Genomic DNA, 15,077 nt, shown 5'->3' with positions numbered 1-15,077 from the left:
AAAAAAATACAGACTCTTTATGATGTTACCTCTTCAAGGGGAAAAGAAAACAACAATGTGTGCGAAAGAAAACATTTTTCCATTTGTGATTTCCACTACACTGGAACACAGGGATGTGGCTGAGCACTTGAATGTGGAGTCCCATCCCCGCCTCCTCCCATACCCCCTCTGCTGACAGGCTATAGTGATCCAAGTGCCTCTGACAGCCCTGGTGCTTGGGAAAGAAATCCTGCTGGGTCATGAAGTGTGAGGGCTGCCTTGAGCAATTTTTATGTGGGAAAAAAAAAAATACCCTGCTAATCACCAAACACATTTATCCAATAAAAAATCAGATGGGTCATCAGGCAGGAATCTCCACCCTCAACCAAATGAGGCCAGCTGGGCTCCTGACTGGCGAAGGGGATCTTGGCTAGAGAATGGGAAAAGCTGACAGGAAGCCACTCAGAAAACAAGAATATGGGTCGCATCAGTGACAATCTCTGAAAATGCCAAGGGGGCATACTTGGAAGAGATGCATTCATGGTGGCCCCAGGAAACTGTAGAGGGATGGTCTGGGGCCTGTCCAAGAAACAACCATGAACAAGCTGGCTGGAACCACCATAGACATTGTGAGGAGGAAAAGAAGATGGCAACCAGTTCCTTGTGAAAAAATGATTCTACTTTCAAATGATTCCCCAAGGTGAGGAATGCCACCAAGTTTTCAGGCAAAACAATCAGAAGAGACCTTTTCTCCTTGGAGGTGGGTGAGAATCACAATCCTCTAAGAGGAAAGATCCTCCTCCACAGAAAAGTGACTCAAACATAGAGGAAAACTTCCTCTTTCAAATCCCTGCATTCCAAAGAATGACAAACCAAGATCATTGTAGTAAAAGCATAGCTGCCTATTTGGGTGTAACTCTTTTGACATTAAATAGCACTTAGGAGATAAAATTACTTTAAAAACTATGCCATTTATTATCACCGATTAATGCGTATTCATTTTCTGATTCACTTGGTCTCAGTAAATAACAGCTATACACATAGCTCAACCCCATGGGATGTGGACGTTTCCAAACTGTTTAGCAACAGGCATGCCTAACCCCCACCAGCTGGTCTTGGTTTAATGTAAGGCAGCATCTGCCCCTATAGAAGTTCCTCCTTTTCAGTGATAACTCAATGATTGGACTGAAAGCTTCAGTCTCAGATTGTCTGATTCCAGGTGGGAAGCTCATGAGGGGAAGGTGAGAAGAGCCTGGGACGTCTCTTTGCATAAAAGAAAGACATGCCAAGGTTGAGGGGATACAGGGAGAGAAAGGAAAAACAGAGAGAGGGGGGGGGGGGGAGGACAAGAGGTCCTCCAAAATAAAATTAACTTATTCACAGTGCTAAACGTATGAAACAACAAAAGATGATCTCATTTAATCTTCCCAATACCTTTTTGAGCAGATATAATTCCTGTTTTATAGATAGGGAAATTGAGGTAGAGGAACTAAAGTAACTCACCTCCTTCCCCTCCAAATCAGTACTTCCTCTCATCTAAAGTTTTCTCTGCAGAACTTCCCATCACAACAGCTGATATATACACACTGATGTACCTCCTGTCTCCACTAGGGCATAAAACCACGGAGAAAAGACATTCTCAATTCTTTATCCCTGGACCTTCTACACTCGGGATTATGCCGAGTCCACAGAAAGTGTTCAAACAGTATTTGTTGAATGAATGTTGACTAAATTAAGTAAAACACAAGTGAAATTTTGGAGAGACCTCTCAAGTTTTCCCCATATTTCATCTGAGAGCAACTGAATCAGATTCAGAAGCCAACAGTACTTCAGAGAAACAACGCTGCCTGGAAGCAGGCCTTGTTTATCCTCTGAATTCCAGGGACTGTTCTCTCACTCCTTACTGGCCACTAAGAGGTAGAGGACGGTTGACTCTGGCATAATTTGAAGGCATTTGGCATGCACACATCTTTTAGGTCACCAGAAATAACTTGGAAATGCGTGTGTGTGTATGTGTGTGTACACATGTGTGATGTGTGTGTTAAGCAGAAAGGACAAGAAAAATTAGTTTTACTTATAAGGCTACTGCAGTGAGTTAGGTTTTTAGGGGTGGGGACCACTCAGGCAGGGAGAGCTCCAAGCTTGGGTTCCTCTCAAGGCTGGAATCATCCTCCATCCTCCTACCATGCTTTCCATTTTAACAAGCCCCTCCATCCCTACCCCAGAAGTCTGAAGAAACTTTTTTTTTTTCACCTAGTTTTTAACTTGAGGGAATTACTGCAGTATTTCATGTCTCTACCGGGATGTCCCCTAACTTCTTTCCTAGCATTTGTTTACTTCCTCCTTAAAAATCACTATCTTCCAGAAAGGTGGTGGCAGAAGGCCAACATCGTTGGTCACTATGAGGAGAGAGTGACTTTTATTTTGTCAGTCTTTTTTTTTTTTGTATTTTTTTTTATTGGCGTTCGATTTGCCAACATATAGTATAACACCCAGTGCTCATCTTGTCAAGTGCCCCCCTCAGTGCCCATCACCCAGTCACCCCATCCCCCCCCGCCCACCTCCCCTTACACTACCCCTTGTTCGTTTCCCAGAGTTAGGAGTCTCTTGTGTTTTGTCACCCTCTCTGATTTTTCCCACTCATTTTCTCTCCTTTCCCTTATAACCCCTTTGTAAGCGCCCTTTGAACCACCTCCGTGGTTAGAGACAGGTCAGTCCCACTTCTTTTGGCACTGGGAATGGGGGATGGGCATGCTCAGGGCTGAGCACTGGCACCAGCTCGATGCCAGAAGTGAAACCTCAGCTTTCCTGCTTTCTATGCCAGTGTCTGAGCTATCTTTCTGATTACCTCAGTCATTAACTATGGGTTTTGTTTTGCTTCATAACTTCGCAGAATCTCACTTATGTGTCATTTTCTTTCCAAGAAGATTCTGAAAATTGACAGGCTAGTCTCCATGCTGTCACTCCCCATAGTGAGACCCTTTTCTACCTTTCTACCTGACCCAGGCAACCCGGCACCCTCCCAAGGTGGTTTGAGGACTCTGAGGTCACAAAAACAGAGGCCTGTGTCATTTAACTATTGCTAAATCAACTAATCCATACTCAGTGGCTTCAAAAAACACGATGTATTATTTCTCATTCATCTGTGGGTTGAATGGCAGCTTTACTATCAATCCTTCCCAGACTCACTCACATGGCTGCATTCAACAGTCTGGTGGCCTGGGGTTGGGCATGGCTGGGACAGCTGGACTTCTCTCTCCAATGGTCTTGCATGCTAAAGGAGGCTAGACTGGACTTTTTACATGGTGGCTGGATTCCAGGAAGATACGACGGGAAACTGCAAGGCCTTGGTGGCCTGGGCTTGGATGTTACACATGGTATCATTTGTATCACATTCTATGGGCCAAATCAAGGCAGAGGATAAAGGCCAGCCTAGATCCAAGGACTTCACCTCTTCATGGGTGCTGCAAAGATTCTTTGGCCTATTTTACCTATCACAGGCCTATAGCTAGGAGATACGAAGTACAGCAGGCCAGTTGTGAGAAGATAGCTACCATGGAGAACATCATCTGTTACTAAGTAACACATGAATTTAGGGTGGCCAAATCTTCTAACTTTTCAAAAGAAGTTAGAAATTTAGATTTTTTTAAAAAAATGTATTAATAGACCCAATTTTTTATTGCACCTCTAGGTGTATAGAAAAAGTGCTCAAAGTAACAGAGTAAGTGCAAAAAATAACTCAGAGTTTCCATATAACCTCTCCCTACTGCCTAAATTCCCCTGTAATTAACATCTTTCATTAGTAAGGTACATTTATTAGTAATATTAGTTACATTAACTAATAACATTAGTTATATTAGGGCTCACTCTGTGTTCCATTGGTTTTCCAGGTTTTGACAAATGCTTATCAAAGATACAACTGGTATCTACTATTACAGTATCATACAGAATAGTATCATTGCCCTAAAAATCCCGTGTCCACCTATTCACCCCTCCTGCCCACTCATCTTTTTACTGACTCTATAGTTTTGTCCTTTCCAGATTGCCACACAGTTGGTATCATAACACACTGCAGCATTTTCAGTGCCTTCTTTCACTTATTAATCTGAATTCAAGCCTCATTCAGGTCTTTTCCTGACTTCATAGTTTTCTTCTTCTTATCATCAGATTATATTCCATTGTCTGGAGGTACCACAGTTTGTTGATCCATCTTGTTTGTGTCCAAGTTTGGGCAACAACAAATAAAACTGCTATAAATATTGGTGGGCCGGTTTTTGTGTGACCTTAAGTTTTCAACTCATTTGAGTGAACACCTAGGAGCATGTCTGCTGGACTGTGGTGTATGAGAAATCTATGTTTATTTTTATAAGAAACTGCCAAATTGTCTTTCAAAAGGGGTGTCTCGTTTTTCACTCCCACCAGAAATGCATAAGGGTTCCTGTTGCTCCACATCTTTACAGCACTTGGTGGTGTCACTGTTTTTGATTTCAGGCATTCTAATAGGTATATGGAGAGATCTCATTGTTTTAATTTGCAATTCCCTAATCACATAAGATGTTGAGCATCATTTCATAGGCTGATTTGCATCTTAATGTCTTCCTTGGTAAGGTGTCTGCCCAGATCTTTTGCCCAGTTTTTAATTGGATTGCTTACATATTACTGAATTTTAAGAGTTCTTTGGATATTTTGGACACTGATCTTTTATCAGATTGTGTTTTGTAAATATTTTCTCCTATTCTGGGTTTGGCTTTTCTTTCTCTTAATACTGTCTTTCATAGAGTGTAATTTTTTAACCTAAATGAAGTTCAATTTACAAAGTTTTTCTTTCATGGGTTATGTACATAGTTATTGTCAAACCCAAGGTCACCTAAATTTTCTTTCTCTAGATGGTCTTCTAGAAATTTCAGGTTTGCATTTTACATTTCAGTCTATAATCCATTTCGAGTTAATATTTTGAAAGGTGTCAAATCTTTATCTAGATTTTTTTTTTTGCATATGGATGTCTAATTGTTCCAGCACAAAAGGTTGGTTTATGCTTTTAAAAAGGGTGGGGGGCACCTAGCTGGCTCAGTTGGTGAAGCATGATCTTGAGGTTGTGAATTCAAGCCACACAATGGGTATGGAGACTGCTTAAATAAATTAAATAAATAAATATACAAAGGTTGGTTTATTATTATTATTTTTTGGTGGTAGTGGTAGGGGAGGATGGAAGTTCCTCCTCTACCAACATACATGTCCATAGGCTGTTTTTCTCCATCCTCATTCCCCTTACCTGCAATGAGCTTCATCCATCCATCCATATTAATCTGTATAATCCTACCTAACACCAACTTCACATTTTATCTATCCACTTGTTCCAATACTCTGACTGGTGCATGTACTCAACATGATCAGTTAACAGTTGGTGAACTCTAAAACCACTTATGAGCTATAAATCCCATTTAGCACTGCCATATACCACTGTCCTTCCTCCTTAGCCAGAGTGTAAACTCTTGGCAAGGCCAGGAATCTTCCTGTTCTCATTTACCCGATAGCTTAGCATAGGTCTGGGCACAAAACAGGTTAGCAATATTTGCTGACAATTTTAGACTACCTGGACTTTGGTCCTGACTTACCAAGCGTCCTTTGATCTTCAAGAGAGATGGCTACACTTTAGGAAGTCTAGCTAAGGATCTGCCAAAGACATAAACCCTGCAGCTTTGCCCTGCCATGGTCAGAAGGGTGCATCTCTAATTTTGATGCCTAATTTAGTGTTATGCCTACACAAATAATAAGACGGCCCTGATCTCCTTGGAGAATTAGGAAAGATTTACCAATGAGACAGCAAAATATGGTCTCTAAAGTAACCAAAGGATGCTGAGTCACAAAGCATGTTCCTTTCATTATGACTGTTACATGGTCATAATGACCGTTCCAGTCATTATGAAAACAATGAGAAACAAATGAATGAAAAAAAAAAAAAAAAGAAGAACGAAGAGTTTCTGGTGACTTGTTCCCCACCTTATGCCTAATTAATAAAGTAATGGTAATCCCCCACCCTCTTTGCTTTCTGTTTTCATCTGCATCATTAAGTGTTCCCATTCAAGGATCTCTGTATACTTCGAAATGAACACTCACAGAGGGAATGAAAGGGTCCAGAACTGAGGTTGAGACCCCCGTCGTCTCTGCTGGTTGTGACTGAGCCCAATCACCATGGCATACTATGCTGTCAGACTTCTCCGAGTTAGTTTTCTCCAGGACAGTACTGTAGCTTCTATTCACCAGGATTACCTAACTTCTGTTCATTGTACACTCAAGCAAACTGCAGGCAGAAAAAATGAGGGAAGCGCAAACTTGGATATTCACTGCCTTGGGTTTCAGAAACATCAGTGAACCTGCCACAGAGCTTACAGGGTCTTTGGTGTGGCCCTCACTTAGGACCGTGGCCACTTCTGGTGTCATTGCCAATATTAGCACTGCTTCCACCTCAGGAACATCTTTGAGCTCAAGACTCATAGATACCAGTCAGGTATTCACTCAGCCTGGAAGGACAGCAGACTTGTTGGAAACATCCACAATCTTGCCTCTTACTTTCCTTGAAAGTCAAATGAAGTACAATTATTCCTAGCATCACTCTCCCTTTCCTGGGAAAGCCCCCAAATTCTGTAGCAGGCAAGGAACAGTCCCTTGGATGGTGTGGGCAGAGTGACCTCCAGTGTTTTATGTAAAGCAAATCACATCTAGACAACTGAAAAATAAAAATCCCAAGTTCCCTCCTCTAGAACCTGTTTAAAAGACATTGCCCCCTTAAGCACTTAGCTGCTTATGCAGCGTCTTTAGACATACTGTATTCAGTGGTGACTCAGGGGGCTCCCACCTGCTAAAAACAAAGATTAAAGACCACTAAAGGTACTGCTGGCTAAGATCAGGGGACAGTAAGAAACCTGGGCTAGAAATTCAACCCTGCTCATGCTGAGCAACAAATAACATGAGTAACTGACAGGTACAGAAGTTTAAACAAAATGGGGGATTAAAAGATTAAAAAGAGAGAGAGAAAAAAAAGAAATCAGAATCTCCTTCAAGTCGAGGAAAGCAGGCATAAGAGTGCTTGACAAAGCCTCACTGCCCATAAGGTGAGCCCATAAGTTTTCCCAGCAGATGATTTCATCTTATGCTGTTTCATTTGCAGTAGAAGTACTCCTTAAGTCCATTTTAGAGTCTTTTCCCCCTGAGCCTTAATACCCCTTAGTCTCTGGTCCCATTTTGCAGATCTGTAAATATCTTACAGAGATAGAATGGGAGGGTGCAACCATGCAAGCAGGGCATGGAGACAGGCAGGGAAAGGTTCTGCTATGCTGGTGTCTCACCAGGCACAACTGCCCTGAAGGCCATCTGTGGCTGAACCCTGACCTATTTTCACGAGAAAAAGGCAAAGTCAACTCTGTTCCTTCTGAGTCTTATACAACCGTAGCCTGAGAGCCCAGCTGTTCTGGTCATGGCCTCACATACTTTCTGCAAAGGCTCTAGTTGACAAGATTTATGTGGTGGTCTGAAGAAGCATGCTAAGCAGTGTGGGAGGAAACCACAAGGGAGGACTTTCTGGCTCTAGCACAGTAGAACTAGTTTCTGTGGAAGACAGGACAAGCAGCCCCAAAACTGCCTGTTTCAGCTATGGGTGTTTACCACCCAAGGGTGAAGCAATAAAGGTTCTTCTCTTTTATAGTCCCTGGTATGTGATCACAGTCATGCTAAGGGTCTGAGGATCTGAGGACTCAAAGGGCTACTGGAGGGCTCTTCTTTCTAGAAGTGGACACTGAGGTAGCACTGGACATATTTCACATCATCAGGGAGAAAGGAAACCAAGACAACATAAATGAGTGGAAACAGACTTGGCTACTGATCTACTGAGTTACTACAGTGCCTGGATGTTTTATATAACTGAAAGAAATCACTTTTCATGCCCAGCAGCCAGCACAATCAATAGCCATCACCAAAGCCATCTCAGCAGGATGGTAAATCAAACATCATCAAGGCTAAGAAGCAGTATGTTAAGAATAATGATTCCCCTCTGAGATGATGATGCTTAAAAAAAATCTATAACAAACTAGCCAAGCTCCACATTTAGGAAGAAGGTTAAAATCATGTTCACGGGACAATGCTCAAAATCAGATGGGGCCAGAGCACCAATCCAGGGTAGGATGGCTGAGCAAGGGCCACCTGTGGCAGGCAGCCGGGCATCATACTTACAGTGATTTGGGCCGGGCAGGTTTGAGCACATCCAGGTCCGGGTCACTGGAGTTCATGTTGGGCTGTAAGCTGCTGCTGGAATTAAGGATGCTATTTGCATTTGATGAGACGACAGATTCCAAACTGGAATTGATGATGCTGTTTCTTTGTTCCTCTGGGGAAAAACAAGGCCACAAGTCCCATATTACTTTTATTTCATCGAGATAGTTTGTTTTGACATGTACAAAAACCTACCAGTAGTGAGACTGGATTGAGATCTCACAAAGCTATGAAGAAGACATAGGAAAAGATAAGATTTACAGGTGGGAAATGATGAGGAAAGGAAGGGGAATAGGTGACTTGCGAGTGTGGAGCAAACCTCGCTCTGCTCAGCCTGATAGGACAGACCAGACATTTTCCTGAGTGGCCTTACCACTGCACCATAAATTGTGTGTCAACTTTTGACTGGTAGCTGAGCAGAACACAGAGCAGCCTTCATTGTGCACTTCTGTTCAACCAGATCCTCTTGGTTTCTGTGACATTCATCTTTTATTCTAAGACTCCTGCCCCCAATATGGTCTTAATTGCCAGGGCCATGTCCTACCTCCAATTCTATAGCACCTCACTATAAAATATTTACTACTTGGCCATTAACATCCTTAGGACTCTGCAGTCTACATTCCTGACCACTGCCAAGACAAACCCTCCTGGGTTGCCTCAAGCTCCCTATATTTGATGTCTAGCTTCACATTAATTCTTTGATTAATAGATCTGTAAGGGTACAGACTAGTCTGCACATAAAAAACCAAGTCTATGGTCCATGCAGTCATATTAGTGGTTGGAGAGTATTACTAAGCCGGGAGGGAGGAAACCTGAGTTCTTTTAAAGGCTCCACCCCTGCCTGGCTCAGTGGCCTCAAGCAATTTTCACTCTGTTTCTTGTATAATCCATCTATAAAATGGGGAGAATGAGAACTGCCTTGCACAGCTCAAGGAGTTCATGAGTATCAAGTGGGATCATATGCAAGAATGCATTCTGTAAACTTCAGAACACTGTTCAAAGACAAGAACTTTGTTTCTTCCCATCTTTAAAAACTTGGAACCACGTGAAGAAAACATTTTTAGGATAATTTAGCTAAATGGCATAGGCACCACTGCTGTAGCGAAATATCAGAGACTTAGAATGTCCTTCCCGTCCCACATACCCTAATGAAATCAGCGAACGCTCTGGACAATCAGTTCATTTATCAGGAAACAGCCTATGTGGGTTAATCTCCATTGGACCTTTGAAACGAGCCAGAGGCATACCATGTCCCTAAGAAGACAGACTGGACTCACTGACAGAGTGGTTTAGAGGCTGACATTTGAACTCAGGTCTCTTCAGGCAATAAAGATGGTGACATGATAAAAAATACTTTTCCATTAGCACTAGTCATGGGCATAAAAATTTATCACACTCATGGGATGATATTAGAGTAATCTTTACATTTAATTACAAACACAAACACACAAACACTCCTAATATCTTGGTAAAATCCTAATGCCATGTTTAAAACCCTATAGAAGGGTCAAAAAATCCAAGAGGCTATTGGGAGATTTCTGAACTTTAAGCAGATTTTGAAAAAAGTAGATTATTCACTTGATTCCTGAGATTTAGAACTATTCACATTTCAAGAGCTTAAGTTCCAAACAGAAACAACAACAAAGAAAGAGAAACCAAAAAAATTACAATGCACCAATATGTAGGAGGACTAACAGGGCCTTTGAATGGGAACTTGCTATCAGGAAGAAAAACAACTCTAAAATTACATAATTAGGGGATCACTGAGAAAATGATATGCCACTTATCAGTATGAATTAGTAAAAGTGAAACTTTCCTTTGCACAAAATACTCATGTCAAGATTTCTGAAAAAGACTGAGAAGCCCAAGACCACCATATATAAAAGGGCACAAAACATGATACTTCTCTGGGGTTTAATGGAGACAACTTCTGGCTTCACAGGGAAGGAGAGACAAATAGTTTTTTTTTTTTTTTTTTTTTTTTTTAGTTTCATAATTCTAGTTTGGGGCCAACTTTGCATGATGTAATTCTCTGAATTCACAGGAAACTTAAGAGTATAACCAGAGCTCATATTTCTCCTGAGTCTATTTATGTGCCCTTAAGAGGGCTATGATTCTATAAATTAAAAACAATACCTTGCTAAAAATATATTAGTTTTTCTAAAATATTATTGGGACTTTTTTCCTGCCTTACTATCCTTTAGAAAAAGGGTTTCTGAGATGAAAGTTTCTTCAATTTTCATCTACTTGATGAATGCTTATTGAGTGCCTATTGAGTACCAAACACATTCCTAGACAGTGAACCTCCCTACACTAATTCATAGGTATTTTATTCAGATATAATATTTATTAGTAACTTGCACATACTTATTTGTTCATATGTCTACTTTCCTCGGTAGATTAGGAGCAACCTAAGATTGAACATTGGACAGATAAAACTTTGAAATCACAACTGAAAAAAATTAGATAAAGATGTTTTACTAATCTCATATAAGAATCTGATTCTATAATTGGGACTTAGATAAATTTTTTGAGAACACATCTTCTGTTATAGTAGTACAGACTGCATCCTCCATGAGCTAATAAGACTAAAGACTGCTGCATGTGGAAACTGACATTTGTCTGAAATGAACCCACATGAGAACGAGGACTGGTTGGACAATGAGAACCCAACTCTGTCTGGGCTAGAAAAGCCATAAAAATTAAATGGGTGGCTACCCCTAAATTGAAATCAAGGATTTTTAGTATTTCACTCAATGAAGGTCACTAGAATTCTTTTTGGGGAAATAAATCCTTTTTGAAATTCTATTTTGACTTATATTTTAGGTATTGAGGGCCTTAAACATATGGCAAAACCTTTAACAAAATGATAACAGAAGCAAAAGATCAAGGAAAGGAGTCCTTTTTTCAAGATGAAAATACACAAAAAAACTTAATCATAAAACTTCACAGTACTGTAGTCAAAATAGCCAAATATGCATCTAAAGAATCAGAATCTTTACTGATATGCCTCAGTGGGCCATATGACAAGGAAATCCAAAAACCTGGCACTCTCGGACTGTAAGACCACTACCATTTTATTGGACGTGAGACTTCAGACAGTGATACCAAGAGCTTCTAGATGGATAGATTTCGGAGCTGAAATGCTGACAATCCCTATTGAGGGTGAGCAGGACAGTGAGAGTCATTCCAGAGAAGAGGTAGAGAGTAAAATTAACAGCAAGTCAAATGTTTTACTGGTATGGCAAACTCTACCAAAACAAATTCTAAAGCATTTGGCATGAGTCAAGAAAAAAAAGAGAACACAATTCAGTAATGTCACTCCAAATAGGGGGATCTTTGTCAGGTGGGCAACTGAGTACTCTCCCAAACAGAAAAACATAATGAGAACAGGCAGCCTAAAAGACTAGTTTAAAAAAAAATTAATTAACCAAATTGTTCCAATACCAGACCTGGACTTCTTAGAGACACTGATGATTCAAACCAGCTCTGGCATCCTCATTAGAAGATATAAGAGAAACTGATGACAATTATATTGCTGAAAAAAAGGAAATTATAGGCTAGGCGACTGAAAAAGAAAAACAACAACAGTTATGAGTCAAAGCAAAAGGATCACGGAGAACCATTTAAATGACCAAAAGAAAAAGAATGCCTACGACGCGGGAGTATTCCTAAACTGGATGGTCAGTGGGGTTGCTTGCCTTCTTCAAACCTGTTTGTCAACAAGAATCTCTCTTCGTTTTAGTCACAGAAGACGACAGCTCAGAAGCAAAGAAAGGATAAAATAAATCCCTGCCTCCAAATGTAAACATGTCTGGGTGAGTGCCGAATGTTTTCATGAACATAGTTTCTATGAAGAGTGATAAAGCAGATGTGGTCCTAGTGCTGAGAAATGGAAGCTACTCCGGGCAGGGACACATACCCATACAGAACACCTCAGGCATCTGTTACGGTGACCTGTGAGGTGGGCAGCAGTCACATGTTCCTGGCACCTGGCCCATGCTTAATGCACACTAAAGCTTCACGGATGGTTACAAGATAAACAAGAAATGTAAGGTGACAATGAACAATCAAAATGTATTCTACTAGCACAGAAAGAGACAGTTCCAAGTGACTGAATTTTCCAGGTGCTTCAGACAGGGACCACTAATGTCCTTGAAACCAAAGTAATGGTTACAGTGGGCAGAGTCTGTGTTTTCTGTACAAATCAGGAGTGGAAAAATATGACTATGCAACCAAATCACTGCAACTAAAAAAAGAAAGCCACAGAATAATTTTGGTGATATTGTCCTTGTTCTGGGGGTTGCCATGGAAATCTGGGAGCTAAGCAACTTCACTTTCCATATTTGCCAAGTGACTCCTGCTCTCTCAAATTCAATCTCTCCCGTTCCCCACACCCCCTCCATACAAAAGGTAGGGAGGGTCTCTGGTTATCACAGAACCCAGAGATGGGACCAGGAATGCACATGTAGAACCAAACCAAATTCACGTGTCTCGGCAAGCCTCAACACTCGGGCCCGCTGAACACACAGAGTGGGAGGATAAATAGGAAACACAGACTTGCCACGTCACTTTGGGGGAGGTTTCCCACCACACATGGATGCCCATCAGAATACGAGCTAACATCATTTTTTCATGGTGTCTGAGACTAGCTGTCAAAAAGAGAGAAGAGAAATATTCTTTAATAGCAGCTCATGATACCTCACAGAACTCTAAGGAGGAAACACACTCTTTACATGATCAAACAAGGAGGAAAGGGAGTTACCAGACTGGTGGAAGTTCTGCAAAGACACTGGCTTTCGACAAAAAAATATTCAAACACAAGCAAAATACCCAGAGGCTTTCCCTTGCTGTGGTAGGAAGAGAGGTGTACTTTCTCCTGCTTATTAAAGTTTTGCAATGAAGTCTGTAATGTATCATCCTGACAAGATAGGATGATAATAGTATGGCAGCTTAATGAATTTTGCAATAAAAAATGATGAGTGCACAGCAATTTCTGAGTTTACCATCACAGGGAAACACCCAAGTACATGAGACGCTTGGAATCAGACTTTCTGAAGCAATTTTCTTCTTCTGTAGTTTTTTGTTGCTGGTAATAGCGGCATGCCAAGTCACACTAAAATCTGAGGTGGTATGATTTCATGTTGACCCAGTGTCAGTCCCTATGATAAAAATAATCTTAAAAAGCAGTTTGTGCAATGTGTTTGGGCACATAAAAACAGTTTGGGCAATGTTTCAAAACCAAGTCTTAAAAAAAAAGTTTGGGCAAGGATGGACTAAAGAGTGAATTGATAAGTAAAAAATGTGGTCAATCTGTTGTTTTGACCATAGGACATACTACTTGATATTACAACTTGTGGCAGGTTGTCTTCAACAAAAACTACCAATTTTGCTCCTATGTGGAGTGACTGACTTATTTCCTACTCATGGTGCTCATAATAACCCTTCTCTCTGCAAAGAGAAAAAATGTCAATAAAACTGGATTTCAAGGGAAAAGGGGGGGAAACACTGCAGCTGGCCCAGGATTGAAACAATTCACAGGAAAGAGGCATGGAGGTACAATGGAGAAGCCCACCCCTGAAACAACACCATTTCAAAAACCACAATGTAGAAATGATCCTCTGCATAATGGCTGAACAGGGAGTTGAATGATCAGAGGTATATAGACACTCTACTATTTATGACATAGCTTTTTTTCCCAGCTGAGAACTTTCTTTGGAGTAGGGATGTTCGTCCTTCAATCTCTGGTTCCCAGGTAAGTGAGACCGCTTATATTATTGCTCATTAGAAAAAAAAATTATATATTTACTTATTTAAAGCCTATCTCAAAATAGGCTTGAGACAGTAAGCAAAATATGTGGGTAGGTAGTTTGCTTTTAATAATGTAAAAATTAGTCAATACATAATAAACATGCAGTCTTCTCTAATTTAGAAAGTACAGGAAAGCATATATATATTCTATATGTATTTTGTTGTGTAAATGTCCAGTTGTTTTTCTATACATAGAAATATACATATATTTTCTTTTAACAAAATGGTATAACACCATAACTAATATTGAGTTACCTGCTTTGTTAGCTCAGTGATAAAGCCAGACACATAAGACCGTAACATGCTTTTTTTCATTTAATGATCTACCTTGAACTTTTTTCTTGCCATTAGGTTTCCAGGGCATCATTTCTTAAATGGCCACATCAACTTTGTGGTTTTCACCTATACATGGTAACTAAGCATAATTAAGCCAAGAGCCACATTACACCTTAGAGTCCACGCGACAGTAAGAATCCAGGTGGACAAAGGTGTCACCTGCTGAAACAACACAACAGGTGTGTCCACAGCACCCAGGAGCTGCAGAAGCAAAACCTAAGAACAGGCCATGCTGCAACTTTGAGTGCTTGGAGAAAGGCATTATATAAGCCTTTGAATAATAGTATGAAGTCCCAGTTATTTTTCAACAAGGAGGATTCAAATGAGAAGTATATGAACTGAATTCTTAACCTCTTACTGGGTCTGTCTGGGAGAGAGTCCAGGATGAATTAAATGAACTAAACAAATTACTGCAAGCTTATAATTCCAGCAACTAGTTAGCATGATCCATGTAAAACAGAGCCCAAGAATCTCTTCCCATCCCACAGCTCCACCAATGCTGTATAACTCATCCCAGCTGCTGATGTAGCTGAATTCAAGCATCAAATCAGCTTTCTGGGGCTGTCTGGGGCTAGGGTGACACTGCATTCCCCCTATATATGGGCCTCTTCTTTAGAATCTGCAGGATCCAGAGGGGGACTATTTCCTTAGTGAAATGTAATATAAAACTAGAGTCTCAAAAACAA

General features: G+C 40.7%; 1 protein-coding gene across 18 annotated transcripts in view; it reads right to left on the bottom strand.

Annotated features, from left to right (window-relative positions):
* Positions 1–15,077, bottom strand: part of ARHGAP26 (Rho GTPase activating protein 26) — a 419,259-nt gene that overhangs the window by 65,906 nt on the left and 338,276 nt on the right. For 17 of the 18 annotated variants that reach the window (XR_005355485.1, XR_005355484.1, XR_005355486.1 and 14 more), the window contains exon 20: positions 8,206–8,359. Coding sequence is in view for 15 of the 18 variants with exons in the window: in XM_038530484.1 (XP_038386412.1) it covers positions 8,206–8,359 (154 nt within the window). In the remaining 3 variants the exon portion in view is untranslated. Of the gene's footprint in view, positions 1–1,482; positions 1,587–8,205; positions 8,360–15,077 lie in introns of all 18 variants that reach the window. The other variant, XM_038530492.1, reaches the window with a different exon arrangement.

This window comes from Canis lupus, chromosome 2, assembly GCF_011100685.1.
Source record: "Canis lupus familiaris isolate Mischka breed German Shepherd chromosome 2, alternate assembly UU_Cfam_GSD_1.0, whole genome shotgun sequence".
NCBI classification, from domain to species: domain Eukaryota; kingdom Metazoa; phylum Chordata; class Mammalia; order Carnivora; family Canidae; genus Canis; species Canis lupus.
This window is presented reverse-complemented; position numbering and strand designations above follow the sequence as displayed.